The sequence below is a fragment of the Vanessa atalanta genome, chromosome 6 (assembly GCF_905147765.1).
Source record: "Vanessa atalanta chromosome 6, ilVanAtal1.2, whole genome shotgun sequence".
Classification (NCBI taxonomy): domain Eukaryota; kingdom Metazoa; phylum Arthropoda; class Insecta; order Lepidoptera; family Nymphalidae; genus Vanessa; species Vanessa atalanta.
Genome location: NC_061876.1, coordinates 2,933,221 through 2,961,042, shown reverse-complemented (window position 1 = coordinate 2,961,042; position 27,822 = coordinate 2,933,221). Strand labels below are relative to the sequence as shown.

The 27,822-nt window shown below is 33.1% G+C and overlaps 1 protein-coding gene across 2 annotated transcripts; it reads right to left on the bottom strand.

Annotated features, from left to right (window-relative positions):
* Positions 1–245: 245 nt before the first annotated feature.
* LOC125064542 (integrin alpha-V-like) lies at positions 246–27,822 on the bottom strand. Of its 2 annotated transcripts, none has more exons than XM_047671641.1 (25): positions 27,799–27,822; positions 27,240–27,381; positions 24,960–25,060; positions 23,355–23,422; positions 23,235–23,262; positions 16,193–16,297; positions 15,171–15,254; positions 14,878–14,952; positions 14,076–14,164; positions 13,763–13,975; positions 12,892–12,991; positions 11,989–12,162; positions 10,920–11,017; positions 10,085–10,166; positions 8,477–8,616; positions 8,183–8,397; positions 7,382–7,586; positions 6,696–6,859; positions 5,888–5,966; positions 5,135–5,221; positions 4,169–4,304; positions 2,473–2,551; positions 1,700–1,811; positions 973–1,044; positions 246–490 (listed from the first exon to the last, which is right to left on the bottom strand). In XM_047671641.1, exons 1-25 carry the CDS (start codon positions 27,818–27,820, stop codon positions 449–451), a joined length of 2,712 nt encoding a protein of 903 aa, XP_047527597.1. In that variant the 5' UTR covers positions 27,821–27,822; the 3' UTR covers positions 246–448. The 2 variants fall into 2 exon arrangements, with proteins under 2 accessions (XP_047527597.1, XP_047527598.1); XM_047671642.1 differs by lacking the exon at positions 14,878–14,952 and adding an exon at positions 14,396–14,467.

Here is a 27,822-nt window from a genome sequence, read left to right as displayed (position 1 = left end):
ATACAAACGAAGAGCATTTTACTCTGTGTGTGAATGTATACTCAAATCCAGGTTTACTATACATTACGGTCTAATAAAGCAGAGACACGGTATGCCAAGTGTAGTACCGCCATTAATTATAGATATTGTCTAGGCTGAATATAAATAAATAAACTTGATATAAAAAAATGATTATTTTCATAATTAAATATTATCAACATAGATTTATTTAAATGTAACCATAAAAAAATAAAGTGTTTTTACATTTCTTCTTATAATAATTACAAAAGCTTAAGATTAATTTATAATTCTGTCGATGAATTTGTTCCATGTATAATCCATCATCTTCTTTCGGTTTGCACGGTTCGGTTTTTTTCAAACACAATGATAAAAAGGATAACATATGCGATGAATTGCAATTAATTTAATTTATTTTTCGACCATAGACATATGTCATACAAATTGTTTCCTAGTCCCCCCGCTGCATACTATGTCCACGAGAGTTTTCACGCTAAAATACAAACAATGTTTGAATTATTAAAAAGGCACGATTTAATACTTTATGGTGTTTGCCTTTGAGTAAGTTGAACAGGTACCGTCCACTCATCACTTATACCGCTAAACAGCAATACTTGAGTGAGTTAGTGTATCAGGCACGAGAGACATGACTCATAGTTGTCAAGGTTGGATATTTATTAAAGTGACCACGTCAATGGGTGGTGGTGAGTAATTATCGAGTTCGAAGGAAGTTTATTTTATTTTTTGCCTTAATTAATTAATTCCTTCCTTCGTTTATATGATTACATAATAAAGAGATTAACCATTCCAACCATTACATTTTTTTATTGCAAACATCAACAGATAAAAAATATTTCAGAACTAATGCTCTTTTTATTGATTTAAAATAAATACGAATACCTCGGTAGGTTTTATAAGCATAAATTCCGCAGTTTAGTAACGGTAAATTAAATTTACTATCTTGTAAAAACTTACCATACTCTGAGTTCGGACAAATTCTTTTAAGCTATTTAATTTTTTCTTATTTTTCCTTTGTAAGCAGCCGCACTGGAAATAAATAGATTAATTACGCCGGTAAAACGGTTTAATTACGCCGAAGAAACATTATTCGAATATTGATACACTCATTTCTTTTAAAAACTTTATTGACTATTCAAATTAAATTAAATGCTTAATATATAAATCCTGTCTATAATATGTAATAAATTTATAGAGAAGTTTAACTCTAACTCTTTTTTTAATTCCCCCCCATTCTTGGGACCATGTTACCGGAACACAACAAAAACACGTATTGTTGTCCAGACGAGTTTGCACAAACCTCATCTAAGATAACCTAAACATGCACCTAAGATAACACACACATGCAGCAGTATCTAGGATTCTATGTATCCGTTGCGGTCTATGGATCCGTATCGTACGAAATTAAGAATAATTTTTAAATTAATTTACCTCTAATCACTTAGAACTACACTTAATTGAGATATAAAGTATGTTGGACAATGCAATGTCATTCTGGCAGATCCAACGTCAAATTTCGCAAAAATGTTGTCCATATTAGGTCATAGACCTGTGATTTATTAAGATAGTTTTAAGTTTAATATATATTATTTTTGTATCGTCTTAAGAATCCTGAACCAGGGCGGCATGTTCGCTTACGCGAAAAAGCCCTTTTTTGGAATTAAAATTAAAATAATTGATTTACCTCGCGCAATATGAAGGCTATTAAAAGCAAAATAAGTAGACCCATCAGAATTGCGATAATTATAATCCACGCGGCAACTTTGGTTGATTTGAGTGTCAAGGTCGTCGAGACACTGAAAAAAATATTGATATTTTATTAACCAAATATTATCAGAAGAATTTTCATGTAATTTGAAATTTTTTTTTTAAATCCTACAATGTTATTCTATAAGAATACAAATCGTCCGGTGCTAGACTGCTGACTACTACTGCCGCCTTCTTGAAGTTGTAATTTCCAAAAATATGAGATACTGATGTCTGATGAATGAGATGTTGGTCGGTCAAGTGCAAGTTCAACCTTGCTTCGTACCAAATTTCAGTAAATTCGGTTCAGTTTGACTGGGAAAGAGCAACAGACAAACAGACAAGAGTTACTTTCGTATTTATAATATAAGTATAAATATCTCATTTGTAGTGAGTTTTTTTACGGAATAGTGGTACTGTTATCGAAAACTATTTTTATGTTTTTTTTCCAAAATATTGTCAAACTCTGCTTAATCTAAATCACATTGCTATGTTTCCTACTGATTGTCAGGAGAAGATTTGGAGCCTTTCCCTCAACTCAACAAGTGACAGAATTTTATCTCACAGTGTTTTCCTATGCCGACGAACACGAATTATAAAGTCAAAATTATATGAAAACTCAGTGGTCGCTGGTTTGGCTATCTTTGGCTAAGATCTCTGAGTGTTACGGTGAGAAGTAATGAGTATTCTTTGCATAAACAGGTGAGTTACCTTAATTCTTGTATATCTTCTTTCAAATACAAAGTTAGTTTTGACGGTATTGTAACATTTCCGCCTGGTATTAATTCATCTGTAATTGATAGAGTGCAAATAATATAATTTAAGTTATTTATTTACGTGTTAGTACCTACTTGAGTTTATATAACAATATTAGCACAAGCTGGCAGACTTATCTGCGGATCAGAAGTATAGTTGTAGTAGTTGGTGCAGCGTCGTTTAACGACCAATTACAATGGAGCATTATGAAAATATTATTCACGGTGACCGGTCAATGAACCCCAAACATATAAATCAACGACAATTTTTAAATTCAAGGTTAGCTTTGTAACATGACGTAAACATTTTTGGGTTTTAATTTTCGATTATCCGTAGCGGTTACGCCTACTTTTGAGGGTCATGTGTTGGTACCTTAAGTCATTTATTGTACCCCTTCACAAATTGTTTGGTGGTAGAGCTTTGTGCTAGTCTGGGTAGGTACCATCCACTCATCAGATATTCTACCGCTAAACAGCAGTACCCAATATTGTTCTGTTCCGATTTGAAGGGCGAGTGATTAAGTGTAACTACATGCACAAGAGACAGTATCTTAGTTCCCTATGTTGGTGCCATTTTGGCGATATAAGGAATGGTTAATATTTGATTCAGCGCCATTGTTTATGGGCGGTTATGACCACATCTCATCAGGTGGTCCATTTGCTCGTGCTACCTATATCATAAAAAAACGTGTATACTATTTCATGCTGAGTAGTTTAGACTTAAAAGTGTAACAAATAAACATATTTCTATGTTTGTTGTAAGATATAAGTTAGGATTAAAGGCTAGAACATATTGAGAATTTGAACTATATCGAACATTGATATTGTATATAGTTTGATTACGAATTAATGGTAATATTATTTGTAATTCCAGCGTATAGACAAACATGCTCTGTTTTGTAAACAATTACATTCCATTTCAAAATAAGATGTATTTTAGTAACACGAAAACAAATAAACTCGTAGCATTTTCAGCAATTTACGAGGATAGTAAAATAATATCTAGAATTTATTAGATGTTAGTCTAGAAATCATATTGTGAGTTATATCAACACCTGCCGCATATAATATACAATGAAATCCATACTATATGATATAAATACCAAATATAACTATAATTTAAGTATTATATGAAATGTAATGAAATTTATAGGGCTATTAAATATAATATATTTATATTCCGTTACACAGTGTGTTCTTGCTATGGAGGTTTGGAGTATTGTTCATCAATGTTTTAGTTCTAGTTGCTTATAATAAAGTAAAACACGGTGGTATACATCTTTTGATTATGTAATTGCGATATTATCCAACTCCATGTGCGAGATAAATTATTAAAACAAATTATACAGTAAGTGACATGCGTGGATCATTTTCTTCGAATTGGGTTTAGTTTGACACTTACATTTTTTTATAAATATATTAGCTGTTCCGCGTGACTTTACTCGCATTAAACGTTCCATCTCCCTAGGCCGTTTCGTAAGAAGTTCGCTTACGAAGACGCAAGCCTCCACGTTTAATTTTATCGGTGTGTTTACAAATTAAAATCTGACCGGTAGTTCCAGTGACAAGTGCGTTCAAACAAAATATCTCTTCAGTTTTTTTTTTATATTAGCATAGATTAAATAATAACAGAATACTGCTAGCATACGAACCCAGAGTATCTGGCACGATATTAATACTTAGATACACATTTGTTTCATTTCTTCTGCTCAGCTCTTCGACCTTATATGTGTATTCGATCATGGTGTCAGTTTCATTTTTTTTTATGATATAGCATTTGCAGGCCACCTTAAAAACAATGATATAAGTCAGAAATATATTTTTCAAGTATTAGATAAATACTACGCGGTAAATTATTCATACAAGTCATTGAGAAAGTTGACATTAGTCCAGTGAATGTGTGATATAATCTTTTTTATTGGAAAATTTATGAGCTTCAAATTTAATAAATACTTTAATAAATAATTTTTTTTTTCATATTTATGACCGTTTACGAGATAATCGCGAAAAACTGTCTGTCGCAACCTTTCTTAACTTGGATAACTTTCTTAGCGGCACATGGATCAATGGGGACTTGGGATTTTGTTTAGAACCACAAAAGGAAGGTTCATCCAAAACTCCAGCTTTCCCCTAATTTTTTCGAAGTTCGGTCTTTATTTTGTCTGTATGCACTGGACTATATAGGCTGAGGAATCATCCAGCTAGTATTTAATATAAATTAGTATTCACAAATTGAAACGCAGTTGATTGTTGCAGCTTTAGAGGTATAATAAACATTAGACATGGCAGAGACAAAAAAATGAATGAATGCTGGACATCACTCGACATCCATCCACTTAACACATATTCGACCGCTAAAAAACATTATCTATTCAGTATTTTTGTATTCTGGATTGAAGGGTGAGTGAGCCATTGTAGCCAAGCTTGGTTGCGTTTTGGTGTTGTAAGGAATCGTTAATATTTCTTACAGCATCGTTGTCTATGGGAGAATTCATATTTTATTAGATATATGTATATATATATATATATATCCCATTATATTTATAAGGAAAAAAGTATCTTCGCTTTGTAAAACTTGACCAAATTGTATTACACGTAGTGTTCATTTCGTAACTTACCTCTATTGAGTAACTTAAGTATTTTCTTTTTTCTAGCAAAATTTTAAATTTTGCATTCAAATAGTCTGTCGGAGCATCATTCCTTATCTGAAATTGTGAATGTATTGGATTATATACGTTTATTTGGGATGCTTGTTTACTTTCTGTTGATTGTAATAAATTGGGACAACTATACATTGTATGAAACAAAGTCGCTTAGATCTTTCAACCTACGCAACGAATTTTAATGCAGTTTTCATAAATAAACACGGTGATTCAAGAGGAAGATTTACGTATAATAAATTCATAATAAAGTAGAGAAAAGCCGCGAATTTTAGCATTCCTAGGTAGAAAAATAGGATATTTTCTTCTATATGTATCTAACAGTTGTACATAGACCTTTATTAAACCTGTGAGAAGCTAGGACGGGTAGGTATTTTAGTATAATATGATTTAATGATAAGCCGAAGTGTGCTCCACTGTTTGGATTACGAGAATCTTAATTAAATTAAGATTGCGTATTAATTAGAGTTTATTGTATCTTTAGTAGTGCTTATTGTTAGGACGGATTTCGTCTTCATCTTACTTCACCTTACTCTTTATATGTTGAACGTCTTACGGTGACACGCTATTTTGATTTCACGTGTATTTTTACTTTATCACTGCTTAAAATTACATAATCGTGTTCTGCGGTATTCGAATTGTTACTTACCGAATAATCACTAAAACGCGAAGTTGTTTTTGAGGCAAATCTCTAATTGCCATTAAACTTACCGAATATAAATGGTGAAATTGCTTCCCAAGTGCGATATCAACGGTTGTAATATTCATGAATTTACTCGGGTTGGTAAGACTGCAAATAAATGATGTATATATGAAATCCTTTAGTGCGCAATGCTTACAGTACGCAACAAAAATAATTGTGATAATGTCTTCCTGACCGGCCACGGTAAAATCTCAAGACTCTCTCAAGTCAACCAAGCAGAAAATATTATCATGCATAAATGTTTGCATAAGCACAGGTATAATACACTCTCATAATCCGAAAGGCAATTTCGACATGACCAAGAGTGCAAGTGCAAGACCAACGGCAGTACGTGCTTTTCGGATTATAGGAGTACCCAATTTCAACTCCCAGACTCCGGGCTACGTTTGAGAAAATCTTTCGACAGAGAGACCCAATAATTTTTTCGACCCTAGTCACTGCACTGACGAGGCAGTCAAACACAAAAATAATACAGATATTTTAATCATCTGACTTTGACTATTGACAGCAGATATAACTCGCTGCTTAGATCAGGAGAATCTGAAGATTGTCTGATACTTTATTATGAAACCGAAGTTTGCGCATGCATATCAAACGACTAATTTTTTTTAATGTGTTGATAATTTATCTAGTGCTCAGTGATGATTCGCGAATAAACCTTAAAATGTTGAATGACAATGTACCACTCGTACATATTAGTAGACTGATGGAATAATTGTTGACACAAACACATAACACATCCAGAAATTTATAAATAATAGTTTAATTCTATTTTTTATTCCTTTTTTTTTAATTCACTTAGATTTTATTACTCACCCCTGTATATTAATATTGCTGAAGTCATAAATTAAACCGAATAGTTGTTGTACCGTTTTTTTATCTGTTCTGTTTTTGCAATTATCGTACAGGTCCGACTGGATCGTTAATTCGTCCAATTGATTCGTTGCAAACGACGTATCAATCTCGATTTTACCAGTTGGCTAAAATAGTAAAACCTCTATGTCGACAATATCTCAATATAATAATTATTGACTGTAATGACAGTAATATTGATTTAAAAATATATATATTTTGTTATAATACATATTTAAAGAATATCCAAGTACTCAGGAATATATATATATATGGATGTAGGAATAGGCACACATAAAAAAAAACAACAATTAAAGATAGATACGCCACATGTCTGTTGAGGTTCAAATGAATAAATAACAATAAAAAAAACTTAAACGTAATTTTAGTTGTTTATAAAGTATTGTATTGCAATTCAATGTTATGCTCATATATTATGATATATATGAGATATATGTCCGTTACACAAGCTAATTTCAAAAGCGCGGCGCACTCACATAACACACGTTACCGCGGCTCACACCAGAAGGGAAGAAAGGAAGTACGTCATACGTCAAATCATTCCATAGACAAAACATAGACGTTTCAACGTACGCATACACCTAAATACGCTACAAAGGTATTATAAAATCCAAATCTAATGAACTTACCCATTTATATCCACTAGGTAATATTTGATTTGGCTTACAGATCACTTGCGACGAGACATTTCCGCGCGTGCATGCAGGGGGATGGCTCAGCACGTGAGCGCCGACTACGGTCACTATCACGCACGGACTATAAGCAGTCTCGCCAGAGTTCAAAATAATTAAGGAAAAACTTTCCTCTTTTGAAGAGCCCACTAAGTACGGGTCGCTGTTGAATAATTGAGACTCAAAGTTACTTAAGCGTGAAGAAATGCCATGAGGTATTAAAAACTAGTATATATGTGAATTGCTTGAAAAGCAATTACCAATCTATGTAAAGTTCTATAGAAATCTTCATGTTTCACTAGTCATTTTACACAATGTAATGAGCAAAACTTTTGTCCCGATAGAGTAGAATTAGAATACACTTCTTCTCAATTCATGGTTGCCAGGGGATTTTTTTATTAATCCATCTATCCATACATGTAAGCGTCCCGACCTCTCATATTATAATGGAAGGTTTCGTGCACGAGTTAGCCAATCATATATTCTACTTCAAGCAGCAATACCTTGTATTGGTTGTGTTCTGGTTTGAAGGACGAGTGAGTCAGTGTAAATACGCCTACCTATTTCATAAAATAAACTACGACCAAGTGGAATAAGAGATAGCAAATGATAATGTTGACGAAGGGATAGTATCACGGGAAAATAGTCTGAGCCAATATCATTAATCTAATATTTTGTCTTGAAAGAAGTGAATCTGATTAATTGCCGAGAAAGGTAGCGATAATTTTATAATAGATTCGGTTAACTGGTAAAACTTACGATATTGTAGTGACCGACTTAAGGGTGAGATAGGGCACGCAGCGACCATACGTCCTATTGCAGTTAGCTGCCCAAAGCTGACCTTCCAAAGACCGCACGCTCCTGTCACTCAGGAGAACGTGTGCTCTATTAAACTTTTCTTTTGTTTTTTTCTGCATCGATTCGCTCAAATCTGCTGTTATGTTATATTTTATCATTTCGTCGTAATCACCTTCCTGTAAACATTTTTTCTTTTAGCTCTAACGATTCTAAAAATAGTTTCTCTATTATTATCAACGTGCTTGTTGTACGTACCTCTGGTGTCAACACTTTGGAGGTAGCGCAAAAGGTTTTGGGACGTTCTTTAAAAAATATATGATGAGTAATTGACCCATCAGCTGCAGCGCCATCTAATCTTGCATATGTATGCGTTATTTTAACTTTGAATTCAATTTCTGTAAATTAATAATAACTTTTAATTTCTTATGTTATTGGCATAAATGTACTCTATACTTTATAATGTATGTACATATGTACGAAAAAACACAGAATAATTATTAAAATCTTGATAATTTTAACTTAAAGTATGGACAGCGTACCGGCCTGTATATTACAAACTATTTTGTTAAATAACTAAAGTCCAATACTAGTAGTAGTCCCGGATGAAGTTGAACCTAAGATATCAGCATTATATTTCCAATTGTGATTACGTAGTTTTATTTGTAATTAAGTAAGCAACGACTTTTGGGTGACTAGAAACATAAAGTAGGTAAAGAAACTTTATAAGTTTATAACCGACATCAAAGGCTAGACGAATTTGCATGCCTTAATCTGTATACTTCTGAAGTAAGTCCTTAGAGAGTCACAATTATTTTTGGCGTATAATATTCAATTTTTTAGAAAATCGGGAAAAACTATGTTTAATGGCAACTTCATACAGTTACATATATAGAACATATAAAATATTTAAAAAAAAAACCCTATTGAGATACTTCTTACTTTTTACAAAAAAAAAAAATATTATTGTTGATTAATTGCTTTTATTTTTATTTCTATGTATTGTGCCAGCTAGAAATTTTTATTTCAAAATCTGGTTTTCAAATTGTAATTAGTAAAAATATAGTCACAAATAGTGGCACTCGAATGGCAGCATCGAGTTTCGGGACGTGTTTTGAATGTAAAATGGCGCTAGCGTCTACACAACGATGTAATTATAAGTCCAATCCTAATTTGAGTTCAATGAACTCAACACAGTTAACGTAGAGTTCACTCAACAAAACAGCTAAATAATTCGCAAATTATACGTTTGACGTAATTACGGGTTTTGAAAATGTTCAAACGAACTATTCAAATAATCACGATTTGTCAATACGAAATCAATATATGCTTATTACAGTAGACCCTTTCCAGCATTTTGAATTAAATATGAATCAATTTAAATACTACAGATTCAGAATTTAGTTTTTACAAAAAACTCTGCCCACTCCTTTGTATATATATTAGTCTACCGCCAAGCAGTAACACTTCGTATTATAGAGTTCGGGTTTGAAGGCTGAACGAGTTAGTCTAAATAAAAGCATAACTCTTGATGGCGCATTGGCTAGGTAAGTAATTTTATACATGTATTTTTTTTGTTTTTATCTTAAATACGATGACGTAAATGATTTTAACTAGATAATTGACAAATCAAATTGAATCAAAATATACGTTATTCAGGAAGGCTTTAACAAACACTTATGAATCATCAGTCATTTAACAAACTATATTAAGTGAAGCTAATGCAGATTCTACCGAAAAGAACCGGCAAGAAAGTCAGTAGTTTTTCTTTTTAATCATTTAAAAATACAAAAGTACATTAATTAGTCTTCTGAGTTAATTAAATATTCACTTAAGTACAAAAAGTAAGACTATTTAGGTTCTTACCTGAGTCAATTAATTCGGGTTTCTTAGGATAGATAAAATCTATACATGCATCGAATTCAAAAAAACGTCGATTCTCGCGTTTCTGAAATATAGTATATAAACAGCAGTTATTATTATTTAAAAATAAAATATAAGTTTAAATGTTATATATTTGAATTATCTACCTAAACATTTGGTACTATGTAAGTTGATACTTCGCCAAACAGCAATAATTTGTAACGTTGTACTTTTGTTGTAAGAACCGAGATGGCCCAGTGGTTAGAACGCGTGCATCTTAACCGATGATTTCGGGTTCAAACCCAAGCAGGCACCACTGAATTTTCATGTGCTTAAGTTGTGTTTATAATTCACCTCGTGCTCAGCGGTGAAGGAAAACATCGTGAGGAAACCTGTATGTGTCTAAATTCAACGAAATTCTGCCACATGTGTTTCCATCAACCAGCACTGGAGCAGCGTGGTGGAATATGCTCCAAACCTTCCCCTCCAAAGGGAGAGGAGGCCCTAGCCCAGCAGTGGAAAATTTACAAGCAACTAATGAAAAAAAAAATTTAAACTTTGATTTGACGGGCAAGTAAGCCAGTAACTATTGTACAAACAAGGGACATAACATCTTAGTTCCCAAGGTGGCGCATTGTTGTATAAAGGAATGGTTAATATTTCTTACGGCGCCATTGTCTATGGCCGCTCGTGACCTCTTAGCATCCAATGGCCTATTGGCCCGTCCGCCTATTTTATAACTTATAACTAGTTATAACTGGTCTTCTATTGTCTTAGTAAAATTAAATTAAATTATTTACATTCAGACTGAAAATATTTGAAATCGAAAATATCATACCTGCAAATCCGGGAACTTTGTGCGTAAGTTAACAGTTATATAAGCCGTGCATTTGTATAGAAATACTTTGTTGACGAGCGGCGCGCTGATGGCTAGCCCTGAAATAAACGTTATCGTTACTTTAGAAAGTTAAAAAATAACTCGTATCAGTGTGTCTGTCCAGATAATATGCTTTTTAAAGAGACATTTCTTACACCAATATTTACTATTTCCATATTAATCATTGAATCGCATAAAAATAAAATGGTGTTTTATTGTAGTAATTGGTGAATCTATTTCGTCATAATAAACTACAGGTATGCTTCTAGGTGTTCTTTCAAGACTGGTCTAATAGTTACAAAGCTGCAGTTTATAGGGATGCACATCCCGGCGCCCGGTTGATTACGGATCGGGCAAATTAAACATAACGTTTACGTATCTTGTCAAAGAAATCACAATTTTGGCAGCGTATTATACTCTGCCAAAACGTATGCTTTGCAAGAAACGTAAAGCCATTGCTGAGGATGATCGCTCTCAGGTTACGAGAGAGTATTATAATGCAACTGTTTTTGCGCTTAAACTTAACTTGTGCTTATGATACGTCAACTGCCTAGGTGATTAGTTTTCGTGCTTAACTCCTGTGGCCAACACCAGCAGGACATTATTATTTTTAATATTGTTTTTTAACACGCTTATATTAGCTTCACTTGTAACTATGTATGTAAGAAAATTTTGGAATCTTAATTTGACCCACTTCCCGGTCTTCGATTAAGATGAAATTTTGCACACGCTCTGAGTTCTGATGACAATACATGACTAGCTAAGAAACGTCATTACAAATCCAATATGGCGGACTCCCCAAGATAGCGGACTGGCTGTTTGAAATCCACCCCCATGATATGGATATCAAATGAAAGGGTTTGCTGTCAGGAATATGAAAAAAATAGTCACGCGACTTAAATCCAATATGGTGGACGTCCAAGATGGCGGATTGTCTATTTGAAATGCACCCGCATGATATGGGTAAATTACACTTTGTTGGTTGTTTAAAATATATATATATATATATATATTATGTATATTGCCATACCATTACATACGTCTTCATAAGATTCAGTTAATGACGCAAGACTGAATCCAAAGGATCGGATCTCCTTTCGATGTATTTTTTGTAGCCAAGGTTTGCCAGATAGAAGACCATGTCCTGAGTAAATGTACACTGCTCCCTTTCCTTCATCTTCATAAGGCGCTCCAATCGCAATTTCTAGAACATTCATCGAAAATTAATCTGGTTTCGATAATGATAAATTATACTTTTTTTTATTGTTTATTGTAATTAAATCAACTTCCAAGTTTTAAATGGATTTACAAATATACAGTATTTGTTATCCAATTCTTTATGCTCATTTATATTACCAAGATGATGACCTATGGGTGTATATGCTATACTACATGGTACATGGCCTAATGCACCATTAATTTACTTGGTGGTAGGGCTTTGTGCAAACCCCTCTGGGTAGGTACCACCCACTCATCAGATATTCTACCGCCAAATAACAGTACTCTGTATTGTTGTGTTCATATATGCTTGGCTTCTTTTGAAAAATATTTGTCTCAGAATCATACAATTTAACTATGACTTATTTATGTAGTTTTATAAAATACAGGTTCAACTAACTCAGGAGATTGATGTGATTAATAGAATATTTTGCTAATATCTTATCTTAGTAGTGATATATGACAGATCACTTTTCATTTTAAGAAGGACGATTTAAAATGTTATCGTATAGAATTATTGAAGTCGTCAGTCGAAGATTTAGAATTTAGATGTTTTACGTAGATATTTCTTAAGTATCAGAAGTGAGTAGCAGAGTGAAGTATGAAAACATATTGTAGACGTAATTAATAATTATTAAACTTATTGTTAAAAATGAGACTATACTCGTCTATACGAAATATTCATAAACCCGTTTAGGTTAGAAGAATTACTTGCCATCTTTGCCGTCGCCATCTAAATCTCCGATGTTGGCAATAGAGTAACCGAAATAACCAGCACTTGATGTCCCATTTATTCTTCTCTTAAGTACCAGCATCTTAAATTAGACACATAGGTTTATGTAACTCACAAAATATAAACATTTCAAAACCTAGATCACAATTTCTTATACTTTAAAACATTAGCAGCCTGTAAATTTCCCACTGCTGGGCTAAAGGCCTCCTCTCCCTTTGAGGAGAAGGCTTGGAGCATATTCCACCGCACTGCTCCAATGCGGGTTGGTGGAATACACATGTGGCAGAATTTCGTTGAAATTAGACACATGCAGGTTTCCTCATGATGTTTTCCTTCAACGCCGAGCACGAGATGAATTATAAATATAAATTAAGCACATGAAAATTCACTGGTGCCTGCCTGGGTTTGAAACCGAAATCATCGGTTAAGATGCACGCGTTCTAGCCACTGGGCCATCTCGGATCTCATACTTTAAAAACGATAACTTAATTTTCTTCCAGCATCTAAAGTAGCATTTTTTTAAAATAACAATCATTGAATGATCCGTCGCTGAAAATAAATCTCCTTTCCACTTAAAACTACTTAATACTTCCTTGTAGTAAAAATTTCAAACATTCTCTAAAGAGTTTTTGCTAGAACTCTACTCAAATGTAGGTCAAATACGTGGCAGAACGTCTGATACATGCAAGTCTTGTGATATTATTATCACTCTGAGCAAATAATAAATTAAGCCTATAAACAGATTTGATCCTGCAATCTCTGGTTGAAAAGGTCGTTTTCTGCTTACTGACTCGTCTGAACTCTTAGTATCATTTAATGTTTTAACTCTTAGTATCATTAAAGTAATACTTACTTCAGTTGCGTTAGGAGAATAATTCGGCACATATAGGTATATAGCGCCTTCGTCGTATTCATGAGGGTTTGTTGTATAAGTTGGTGCTCCTACTAACAAAGAAGAACGGCTGCCTTCCAAGCGCAAGGCGCATAGCACAGCTCCATACATAGACCCAACTCCTTTATTTATAATTCTATATTTTTCTTTGAAATCTCTGCCGAATATAGATACCTGTAACCAAATTAGGCATATGAAAGGAAAAGAAAAGTAGCAGGAGTACAATGTCAGTTGCTCTAGCAGTTGCTCAAATGCAAGAAGTTTTGCGAAGTACCTGGCCCTCGCCATACGTTCCATAAGTAGAACTGACGGCGTGGGTGATTTCCTTATCTGATAGAAAGTAGCCACTCGCGATGCTGTATCCTGAAATTAAATATAATTATATTTAATTTAAATTTAACGCTCGTTTTATTGCATCTACTAGATTTCTTGTTTGTTAAGAGTTGTCTATGTTAGGAATGGTCTCTATAGCCCAAATTTAATAAGTAGATTTTGGGCATGATTTATTGTTTTGTCGAACAAGGATTTAAATCGAAATTTAAGCTGCCTAGATTCGTTTTGCGAGTAGCAAAAATTCATAATGACCATACGTACCAAAATTGTATGTGTTTGTTGTATTCCTCAAAATGTACGGAGAAGTGTCTGTTTGATGAATCCTTACATAACCTACAATAAACATAAAACATTTAATTCCGATCTGAAAATACCTATAAAAAAAAATCTTCTACAAATATTTATCAGCTTTGTCCAAAATATACACATATATAATTGGTACGTTCATCATACAAATAAAATAATTGGTATATGGTATAATTATAATAGATTATTCTAAAATCAGAAATTACAAGAATCGTGTATGTTTTCGACAAAAAGTTGTACTTGTTTTTTTAAGCTGGTAAAGGTATTATTTTTTGTTTGCAACTTGTTTCAGAATTATTTGAACTAATTTACAGACAATAAATAAAAAAACGCCCGATTAGTTTAAACTTAGATTTAAGTGCTTGTTTGACTGGTCTGGTATATGGTCTTCTATATTGTACCATGCTTATAAGAGAGGATAAGATGACCATACGTACCAAAATTGTATGTGTTTGTTGTATTCCTCAAAATGTACGGAGAAGTGAAGTCTGTTTGATGAACGCTTACATAACCTACAATAAACATAAAACATTTAATTCCGATCTGAAAATACCTATAAAAAAAATCTTCTACAAATCATCATCAAATCAGCTTTGTCCAAAATATACACATATATATCATAGATAATATTTTCTTTAAATTGGTACGTTCACCATACAAATAAAATAATTGGTATATGGTATAATTATAATAGATTATTCTAAAATCAGAAATTACAAGAATCACTTACCACCATTTAAAATAGGACCGCCTATCATAATTCTATTTAGAGGATCCACATCGATGCTCCATCCAAAAGAATCTAAATTTCCATCTGAGAAACGGTAAGCATTTATATAATTTATTTATTGGTGTCATTTATTTGGAGTTCCAAACTGAATGACATTGTTGAAAAAAATCTGATGATATTAAATATATCAGCAGCACAGTGTAAATAGTTCCAAATCTACAATAGGACTAGAATCATTTACCCAGCAGATGTATTATCACTAATATTATTTTACTTGTTCTATATTTGATGTTTGATTTGTGAATCTTTAAGCCGTATCTATGATAATGACAGGTATATCTGTATCTGTTATTCAGAGAAGAGCACTCAGTGCATTCCCCTGGGTCTTCGGGTATCCTGAATAAGTTAGGAATTTTTTTTTCTATAAAAATAGCTGATGCATAAAACAAATTTATTTTTCGTCTGATTTTAAAAGTAATTAAAGACTCCAAGACCTCAAATTTGCACCCAAACCTTCAAATCTGATCCTGGTTTCAAAAACACAAGCATTAACACTAATTTCATATAATTATCGATTTAATAATCTCCTTGAAATTGGGACGGATTCTACTTGTTACTTTTAGCATCTTAGCGTTAAATTATATCTACCTTTTAAGATAATCTATAAAAAAAAATTAAATTGCTGTAGATAGCAAATTATTATATGAAGTTCCATTTTGGTTGTTCAAAGCGTAATAATACCAACACTAATAGACCTACTGTTGGTCTAAATTCCTTTCTCATATATTCCAAGACTTAGAGCTTATTCCACCACTCTGGTACCATGGGGGTTTTATGTACATATAGCATAATTTCAATCGATACATGCAGGTTTCCTCGTGATTTCATTGTTTGATGCTTAGAGTACATTATAAGCAAAGGAAAAGTCAGAGGTTTAAACTCACAATGTTTGATTACAATCTGTCCACTGAGCTAACTCAGCTCGTAGAACCTTTTTTTACACTCATTACTATTATACTTACTGAAGATATTAGTGTTTTCTTTTTTTCCTGGCAATTTCATAATTGTTTTATTTCTGAAACTAAAGCATGTCCCTGACGTGAACGGGTCTATCGGAGGGTGTAAATCTGTGAAAGAAATACGCAATGTATAATAATTTAAGACATTTTTATCAGTAACATTGAATACTTTAAGCCGTGAATCGACAAGTGAGTGCAAGCGCAATAAGCGGCTCAGTTCGTATATCGGTACCGATCTGCTCAAGTCAAACGACTCGGTTTATTTGTAATAATCAAATGGCGCTCAGTCTGAGTCGTCAGTCTCTACAATATGTAGAGACGGACGTAAGCAGCTCGTTGCAAGTTGGACGAAGGCGAAAAAATTTGCAAACTTACTTACGTACTTTGAAAACCTTTTTATTACAATATATTAAAGAACGAGGACGCTTTGGGTGAAATTGTTACAAAATCTACAATACTGTTAGAAGTAAAGAAACAAAAACTTCTTTGGGATGGGTTTTTTTATTTATCTATGAATTGAAAACAATGAAATGAGTATATATACGTTGATTCGTGATCAAGACAACAAGTGTCTTGATTAGGAACCAACATACGCTCAATTCCTATTTATAAATACTCATGTTTATTTTTTAACCGGTGGTAGATTTTTAACTATCGATAAGCAAGTCGAACGCTCTATATTGAGTATAGACTTTTGACATTGATTTTGAGCAGCTCAATTTATGCCGCGCGCGATTTCACATATCGATACGAAGCTTTTGGGTTTACGCTATTTTAATTTCTAAGATACACGATTAAATTCTAGATGTTGATAGATGTATATAGTTTGCTTTTAACGTTACCAGTTGGATTCTATTTTGATTTCCGATTAAATTCTCAATTTGTATCAATTGTGAACGCGACTTTGATTACGTCACGTCCGGTCACTTTTGACGATATATACGTTTTTTTTATGGCATCGATTGGCGGACGAGCATATGGGCCAACATAAAAAAATATGTTATAGGTGGCAAACGAGCAGGAGGCTCACCTGATGGAAAGTGATTACCACCGCCCATGGTCATCTGCAACACCAGGAGGTTGCAGGTGCGTTACCGACCTTTAAGAAATAAGTACGCTCTTTTCTTGAAGGATGACCTGATGGTATGTGGTAGCCACCGCCCATAGATAAGAAGTAGTGAGTAATTATTAACCACTCCTTACATCACTATGTCCCTTGTGCCTGTGATTACACTGGATACATGTGTATTATTGTGATTTCATATCGTGTCTTAATGTGACCGTACACGTTCAATTTTAGCAAACTTTAAAATATCATCAATTACAATATTTTGTACTATCTAGCCATCTCAGCTTTAGACTCGACTGACCCGACTCCGAACTTCGACTAGTCTCGTTGCAACTATCTTGACATAACCTTAAAATTAAATATTGATAAAATACTCATTTCCAAGTGTACTATTGTCTAATTATAAATGAATATTTTAATAATTATATAATAATTATTATGGACGTTTCTTGAGTTATTATTTAGTCTTCTAGCAAAGGTTATTTTTATCATGTAAATAAAATAGAATCCAATATTTACTGAAAACGTAATAAATTATTTATTTTTACGTTATATTATTAATATATTACACTAAACTTTAAATATCTGACGGGCCACTGTATTTTGAGAGTGTCAAGAAACGAAAAAAAGTAATAATGACATTTTTGACAGTAACATTGGATATAGTGCGGTTGGACGTTTCTTCACTCTGACGCAACTTCAGGCTCTTTTGTGTAATGCATTTGCATATCGTGTAAGCAAGACGTGCCTGGTGGAGCGTCGTTACTTTATTATAATACAGAAAGTGCTGATTGTATTACTGTTATATTGTAAAACCTTCAAACACGTGGTTTTGATTCTCCTCGCCCGCCTACCCACGATCGCTCGGAAGCCACAGATAGATACAGAAAATAATTTTGTTTCAAAGTGACAGAAGTAGACACGTATAATTTTGTTGCTTAAGTAATTAATTCTCTCTTAGTGTAATTATTACTCTTTAACAAAAATATTTTCTCTATTTGTGCTCAGTTATTGTGACTTTTTAATATTGTGAAATTTTATAACATTTTGTGTTGTATATTTGAAGATATTAAGCAAAAACTTTTTAAAATCAGTGCATTTAAAGGACATCTTTAACGTTCATTAGTGATCGGAGTGAGGCAACGCTAATGAGCTTCATATATAAAAAATATAAGTTCACTGAACTTTCGTAACACAGTTTGCTCCAAATACAAATACGAGGGACTTATTTACAATCTAAGGTATTAGAGCTCGTGGCGCAGCCGTAGAAAATACGATTGTCATTGGTTATATCCTGGGTTCAAATCCGAGCTCAGCGTTATCATTTTTTTTTTTTTTTTTTCACTTAATAACCATGGCAAACTTTATGTGTGCTGGGTGCCCTGATGAACTTGATGACTCTCAGGCATTACAATGTCACAAATGTAAAGATAGATATCACGTCATATGCACACGAATATCAAACCAGGATTTTACAGAGATGAGTTTGGAAATGAAAAGTCTATGGATATGCGATGCATGCAGATGTAAACAGCCAAGGAAAGGTGATCACTCCAACACTCCTGTTCGCAATACTCCGGTAGAAATGGAATTTGTCACTCAGCGCGTTAAGAGCCGTACTACTACTTGCTCTTGTTTATCGGCTACTAATGTTCGTGAAATAATTAGAGAAGAATTGCGCAACATTCTAACTAACGATTTGCATCCTAAAATTCAAGAATTAAAGAACACTGTTGCCTCATTTGAAGGTGCTTTGACATCTTTAAATTATGATATTGAAAAAGTTAAATCGGAACAGACCGCCCAATCTATACAGTTGAGTAATTTAATTAAGGAGAATGAAAATTTGCGTGCTGCAAACCAAACTATCACAAATCGCCTTATGCAACTTGAGCAGCATACACGAGCTTCAAATATTGAGATCCAATGTGTTCCAGAACATAGACAAGAAAATTTAATAAACACTGTGCAACAGTTAGGTAAAATCATAAAATGTCCGTTAGCAGAAGAAAACATACATTTTTGTGCTAGACTTGCGAGGATGAATACTAAAAGTCCCCGACCGAGATCGATATTGGTTAAGTTTAGCAGTCCTAGGTTGCGTGATGAATTTTTAGCAGCTACTATTAAATATAACAAAAATAATAGTACGGATAAACTTAACACTAGCCATTTGGGAATCGCTAATACCAAGAAAACTCCAATATATGTGGTAGAAAATCTTACGCCGGAAGGAAAACTTCTGCATGCTGCAGCTCGCCGTAAGGCAAAGGAGCTGGGTTTCCGCTTTGTCTGGGTTCGTGATGGAAAAATTTTTGTACGTAAATCTGAAGGTTCAAATTATGTATATATACGAGATCATGACACTGTTAGTAATTTGTCATAAAATAACGCTAAGTTTGATTATTGTATTTGCTATTACTTAAGGGCCCTTTACATAATAATATTTCTCTATATTATCAAAATGTCAGGGGGTTAAGATCAAAGACAATTGACTTATTTAATAACATAATCTGTAACTCATACGATGTTGTAATTATGACGGAGACGTGGTTGAATGGGAGTGTATCCGATTCTGAAATCTTCGATGATCGTTATGTTGTTTACAGACGTGATCGTGAGAGTGGTGGATTTCATGCTTCGAAAAATGGAGGCGGTGTGCTCATAGCTGTATCTAATCAATACAATTCCTCGCGAATGTCCCGATTCGAGTCCGAGTGCGAGGATCTTTGGGTTTGTGTAGAGGTATTAAACGCCCAAGAAAAGATTGAAAAACTTTACATATGCGCTGTGTACATCCCCCCTCCAGTACAAAAGCATATATTTAAACATTTCGTCGATAACTCGAATCGAGTACTGGAGTCTGTTACCGATAATATACTTATCGCTGGCGATTTTAATCTTAGTAGCATAACATGGTCATTGGATCCACATAGTCATCTTTGTGCAGAACCCTCCAACAGTTATTTGCAAAACCTTTTAACAGACTTTCTCTCGTGCAATGAGTTGTATCAATTCAATGATATAAAGAACAATAAAAATAAAATTCTTGATCTTGTTTTATCGAACATTAAAATTCATACTACTTCATGCCTTGATCCTTTAACATGTGTCGATCCCCTTCATCCACCTTTAATTTTTTCTTTCGATTCAAAAAATTCTACGACACTCATCCCTAACAGCAATATTACAAAATTTTGTTTTCACAAGGCAGATTACGAGAATATTAAAAAAGAACTAAGCGAAATTGATTGGAAGGAAATTTTGAGCAGATGCCCTTGTGTTGATGATATGGTCTCATTATTTTATGCCCAAATTCGTAAATTGATATTAAAATATGTACCCAAAACGAAACCCCGTAGTCATAAATATCCTATTTGGTTTACTTCGTGTCTGATTAAATGTATTAAAGAAAAATATAATTATAGAATAAAGATTCGAAAATACAACAATCCTCGCGATAAACTAACTTTTGACTTATTGAAGAAAAGGTGCGAGAAACTCTTATCATATTCTTATTCTAAATATATAGAACGCCTTGAGTTATCTTTAAGGTCTAATCCTAAGTTAATTTGGTCATTTTTAAAACAAAAAAAGGGGAAAAGTTCTTATCCATCAAAAATTAAGGGCGACAATATAATTGCTTCCAACGGAACGGACATCTGCAATGTTTTTGCTAAGCAATTTTCGTCTGTTTATAATAAAAATAACGGTTACCAGGCTACAGACACTGGAGACATTTCTGTAAATTTGTGTAATATTGCGAACCTTAGTCAAATATCTTTTACGGTGGATCAGGTTTACAATGTTTTAAAAAGACTGGATTCTAATAAGGGAGCGGGAGCTGACGGGATTCCATCAATTTTTGTCCATACTTGCGCTAGAACATTGGCTTTACCACTTGCAATAATTGTCAATAAATCTCTATCAACTAGCACTTATCCTACCTTGTGGAAAAAGGCCCTTGTATTGCCTTTGTTCAAAACTGGTGATAGGGAGGAAGCTAGGAATTATAGACCCATATCAATTATGTCTGTTTTTGCGAAGGTTTTTGAGGTACTTTTGTATCCTGTAGTTTCTTGGCACTTCCAACAATTCGTTGCACCTGAACAACATGGGTTTGTGAAAGCCCGATCCACAGCAACTAATCTTGTGTCCTTTGTAGAAGACATTACTGAAGTTCTTGATAATGGCATGTGCGTTGATACAATCTACACAGACTTCAGTAAGGCCTTCGACAAAGTCGATCATGGTATTTTAATTCATAAACTTGAAATTATAGGTATATCAGGCCCACTGCTGGACTGGTTTAGGTCTTATCTTGTTAACCGATCTTCAACTGTTGTCGTTGATGGTTATGCTTCGGAACCATTTTTTGCGCAAACTGGCGTACCACAAGGCTCTCATCTGGGTCCTTTGCTGTTTAACATATTCATCAACGATATCAGTAGTTGCTTTAATTACTCCAAATGCTACTTGTTCGCTGACGATCTAAAGATCTTTAGACCTATTTCTACAGATACCGATAGAGAACTCCTACAGGAGGACTTAAATAAATTGTCTTTATGGTGTCGGAGTAATGGCATGACTTTGAATGCTGAGAAGTGTCATGTAATAAAATTTTCTAGGAAAAAGACTTCTTTTGCAAGAACATATTTAGTTGATGGTACAGCTCTATCTGAAGTGCCTCACATACGTGATTTAGGAGTTATACTCGATAATAAACTTCGGTATAATATCCATGTTGACAATATTGCAAATAAAGGTTTTAAGACTCTTGGTTTTTTCTTACGTAACTGCAAACAATTTAGGAATTCACGCACTAAAATAATTATTTATTCAGCCTTGGTGCGTAGCATTTTAGAATATTGCAGTGTTGTATGGAATCCTCACTTCAATATTTATTCACAAAGAATAGAAAGGATTCAGAAACGATTTCTTTGGCATTTGTGCTTTGATCTTAACCTAGTCAAATCCCTTAGGACATACGAAGATAGGCTTAAATTCTTTAAACTACATTCACTTTCGGATCGAAGACAGCTCTATGATCTCACTTTCCTATATAAATTGGTGAATGGTGTCATTGACAGTCCCTGTTTATTAAAACAATTAAATATTCGTGCACCGGTGAGGACATTAAGACCGTCGTCTTATACTCCATTTGTAGAAAAATCTACACGCTCACGTCAAGGACGCTACTCTCCAATTAATAGATTAATGTTAAGTTACAATGCTATCTATAAACTAACAGAAAACAATTGTACTACTTCATCCACTATTGATAAAAAGCAATTAGATAGAAAGATGGATATTGACATATTTTGCGATAACCTTGTGAAATTCAAATGTAATTTATTAAATTTTTATTCATTTTATAATTCTAATTTAAAGTAATCGATGGTTGTGATGTATTCTTTAATTTGTTATTGCTTAATATCGGAGAACCTTACTACTCAATTGAATATGTGATTTGAATTGTTTTATATTTCATTTTATTGGATATTGTAATTCGTTATTTTAATATTTATTAATGATATTAACCTACAAAATTATAAATATTTTAAATTTAATTTAATTTTTTACAATACACTATTTTTTATTTTAATGTTTATGTTGATGATTATTAGTATTTTCTTTTTATAATTTTCCTTTTTAAAATGTAATTTTATCTGCATGTTACGTGTCTATTTTTTCTTTGTAATGTGTGTAACACCTATAATTAAGACAACATTTAGATTTTAAGATTACTTGTTCAATAATGTATTTTTCGCTTTAATTAATGTATGTCTTGTTGGTGTTAATAAATAAATAAATAAATAAATAAATAAATAAATAAATAATAATTATAATGGCAATGTGTCTTTATATCGATTTCGATGCATTGTTTACGGTTTTTAGACTTTTAATAAAAATAAACATTATTGTCTACGAGATAAATTCAAAATATGTTTACGATGTTTAAGTCATGAAACTTACTGTATTCTACAACTCTTGGCGCGCAAGTCTGAAATAGAACAAGTGAGAACTCAGTGTTGATTATTTATTTTTTCTATTTTAAATAGTATATTTTCAGCATTATATTAATTCACTACTCACCACGAAATATGAATGTCCTTTTGCGACAGTGGCTCCCAGCCAATAGTCATGGTTAAACTCCGTAACCTCTATAAAGGGAAGTTTATTATGGTAATCATTGAAATACAATAAACAATCGTTTTAGGCTTAATATAACATTCATTCATGAAGACATGAGCGATATTAATTAAAGCATGTTAGTTTTGTTAAAAATCTTAGAAAACGGATCGGGTTAATTACCGCCAACTAACGAAACTGCTATTGTAAGAAGTATAAAGAACTCCCTAAACCTTCAATGTGCCGTTAACAATGAGATCCAAGATTATATCCCTTGTGATTGCATTACACTAGTTCACTGACCCTTAAACCGTAATACAGTTTTGGGGAAGAATAATTGGACAAAATAGGTGGTACCCACCCGGGTGGTCCTGTACAATATCCTACCGGTCTTTAGTGTAATTTACAAACAATGACACATTTTTATACGGTATATAGTATCTACACGACTAAGTGTATTGTGACCACTTATTATTTAATGTTAAATATTACTGATATAACAATTGGAATATATAAAATAACAGCCTGTGAATATTCCATCCCTGGGTTAATCCTGGCATCATTTGCCTTTCCGGATAAGATTTGGGAGCTTATTCCATCACGCTTCCCCTATGCGGATTGGTGGATACACAGTGGCAGTGTGGTAGGAGTTCATTGAAATAATGCGTGAATGTGTATGAAATCAGAATTAGACACATGCAGGTATCCTCACGAGCCTTTTCCTTCACCGCCAAGCACGAGGTGTATTGTAAACACAAATTGAGCACATGAAAATTCAGTTGTGCCTGAGTTTGAATGCCGCTGTCATCGGTAAAGATACACGTATGAACCGACAAAATTTGGGCAAAACAGCAACCACGTGATGCAAAATAAGAGAATGAGGAGGTGTGTAGTCAAGTAACATGAATAAAGACAGGTGTAACCTTTTCTAAAAGAATAAGCCTGAATATCTTACGATAACCCTAATTTTATTTCCGCAGTCTTAATCTAATTGTACTGATGTTATAAACGCATAAGTATTACTGTTCACGCTTAAACAATTGAACCTTTTTAGATGAGATTTCGTATGGAGATAGTTTTAATCGCGGAGAAGGACACAGGCTTATTTTTATCGCGGAAATCATCTCTTAAGTGTGTGAAATTGTGTGTGGCTTTGATTACAGTTTCCTAAGTATGAAATAGAAAACTCGTTATAATTAATTGTTCGTTGAATTTTAGTGCATTTTTAACCAATCAGGTTAATGTACTATAAAGTTTTATTTTATTATGTTTATGGTAATTCCGCGGGATCCGCTATGTGTTTATATGTATGTTTGCTAGAAAATAACATCAGAACGGCTGAACTTATCTGAACAATTTTTATAGAAATATAATATAGTCTGGAATAGGACATAGGTAACTTTTAATCTCGGAAAATGTACGTAACACCTGCACCTTGCACGTGGGCTGAATCTCTATATATTTATTTATTTCATGTTAGTAATGATTGTTATTGAATAGTGATATTTAAACTAATGAGGTCATGATCTTTAAATAATATGCTACTGAATTTGTTTACAATACATTTACCTCTTTTAAGATTCAAAAATATACTCGTCGTGGTATCGGTTCTAGTGTCATAATTAAATATTTTCCCAATATTATCAGCTCTTGGTGCACTTATCACGAGGCTGAAAAAAAAGTAAAACAATTAGTCCATATAATATGATAAAAAAGATTATGACAAACTATCATTATACTATTTACTTGGTGGTAGGGCTTTGTGCAAGCCCGTCTGGGTAGGTACCACCCACCCATCAGATATTCTACCGCCAAATAACAGTACACTGTATTGTCGTGTTCCGGTTAGAAGGGTGAGTGAGCCAGTGTAATCACAGGCACAAGGGACATAACATCTTAGTTCCCAAGGTTGGTGGCGCATAGGTGATGTAAGGAATGGTTAATATTTCTTACAGCGCCTTTGTCTATGGGCGGTGGTGACCACTTACCATCAGGTGGCCCATATGCTCGTACGCCAACCAATGCCATAAAAAAAAAAAATCACATTCATCTATGAAAATTTTATATTATTTGAGTTAAATTATTTTATAATTAGTATAGCATTAATGATTTAAAAAAAAGAAGTTCACATATAAACATATTTGTGTTACAACGCACAAATACAGATTATTTACTCGCAGAGGTATATGTATATTACAATTTTAAAAAATTAAGGTACAATTATCAAAACAACCAAAACAGCCGAACAAGGAAAAATTAATGATAACACGTATCGTAAAGCGACATTTTTGTTCATTGTGTTTATCATTCAACACAATTACCAAAACCCAATACCGATGGTACCTAATGTGACTTCGATGCGCTGCGACGTGTCGGTATAACAACGACGATAAGATAAATGAATATAAAATAATAATTAACTTTTAAAATCATATTAACAAAATAATATATATAAAAAAAGAAAACAAACAATGGGACCATCGGGAAGTATAGTCCAAAATAAAAATAAAAAACGAGATGTGAGTGAGATGTCATAGGACACCCGGCTGGAAGTGGCTTTAGCTATATTTTATGTATTAAATAGTGAAAAAAACATCACATACATTACTCTGATCTTAATGTTAATGTTATGTTAATGTTATGTCATTTGTGTTAAGGGAAATCAGAAGTAACGACGGTACCACAAACACCCAGACCCAAGACAACATAGAAAATTAATGAACTTTTTCTACATCGACTCGGCCAGGAATCGAACCCGGGACCTCAGAGTAGCGAACCCATGAAAACCGGTGTACATGCTACTCGACCACGGAGGTCGTCATCAAAGTAATTTACCAAATCGGTTAATAAATGACTCTGAGGTAACTGATATAAAAAATACAACTGATGATAACGTAGTACTTTTTTTGGAGTCGGAACTTAATTGAGATAAACTAAAAAAAATATATTATATGTTCTGAAAATAATATGTGGAGCTGACAGGAAGGAACGTGTGATAAATCATCAGTGACAAATGTACAATACACTAGTATGTTAGGCAACAAGAGTATCTCCTTCCTTGGAGTTCAAGGTTGAGTAAGATACAGATAGACAAACAGAGTAACGTTCGTATTTATATTATTATATATTAGTAATATACAAAACACAACATTTTTTTTTGGGCCATGTGATGGTAAGTGGTCACCACCACTCATAGAAATCACCAATGCGCCTCCAACCTTGGGAACTAAGACGTGTTAGAGACTAGCCCTAGCCTCCAATACGATGCTACGTCATAGGATATCATAATTAATTATATCATTAATAATTTAATAATGTCACATTATTATTATTATTACATATTATAAAACTTTAGTTAATATTATTTTATATGGAATAACATTTAATACTGGCATGTAACACTATTTCTTATTTTAAAAGTTATTAAGCTGTCATAAGGAAAACAATTGGATGATTGTGAGGCATTGTAAAAATATAGAGAGAGATTGAAACTTATAACGTACAACGTAATTTTATTTTGCCATCCCGAACTTACAGATTTTATGTTCTTTGTGCCTGCCTGGCTCACACACCTTTCAAACCGGACCAGAACAATACTGAGTACTGCTGTTTAGCGGTAGAATATCTGATGAGTGGGTGGTACCTACACAAAGCTCAACCATCAAGTAATTTGGAGTAAGTTTTAGTAATGTTATAGAATAATTTATTTTCAGAAATTATGTTATATTCAGAAAGTACTTGCTTAAATTTATAAGAAGTGTAAAAGCGCTTGTAAATTATATTTATATTTAAGCTAACTTAAGAACGCTGCTTTTGTCATAAAAAATATTAAATAAATAATTTACTTACTCATTATCTAAGGAAGCCATGCTGTACCCAAAATACGAGTCTTTTGGTAACGGGACATTCGGATTTACGGTTGATATCTCGTGATAAAAAGAGCTTATAGGAGATATGTTCATGTACCATAATACTATTGTGCAGTGTAATACTGAAATTAAATGATCGATTATTTATTTTAGTTTAGAATGATAACAAAAAATTAGTAGTTATTTATCAAATAAAATAAATTACATAACATTAATTTTCTGCTTAAATCTACGAAACAAAATACATATAGTCGACGCCATGTCTAACATTTGCTACGTCAAGGCGTCTAAAACTTAATTGTGAGTAAGCAAGTCAGAAGAAAACCTGCTTTTCTAAACATTCATCTAGAGGTAGCCCTAGACGTCTCTCTATATAATATGTTCAATTTTATTCAAAATAATACAATTATAAATTTTTATATGTATTTTGAATAGTCAAATCTAATTTAACAAATCTGACCAAAAAAACACAGAGAACGAACTATTACGGAAGTTATATATAGATAGAAAAACAATTATAATTTTACAATAAGACTTACGTTTCATAATGTAGTAATTCATAT

Excerpts from the sequence above, each read along its gene's own strand:
- LOC125064542 (XM_047671641.1), bottom strand. The coding sequence starts at position 27,820 with ATGAATTACTACATTATGAAAC. Across the intron at positions 16,298-23,234 it reads GCCAAGAGTTGTAGAATACA|ATTTACACCCTCCGATAGAC; the intron begins GTAAGTTTCATG and ends TTTCTTTCACAG. Across the intron at positions 7,587-8,182 it reads AAGTCGGTCACTACAATATC|CGACCCGTACTTAGTGGGCT; the intron begins GTAAGTTTTACC and ends ATTATTCAACAG.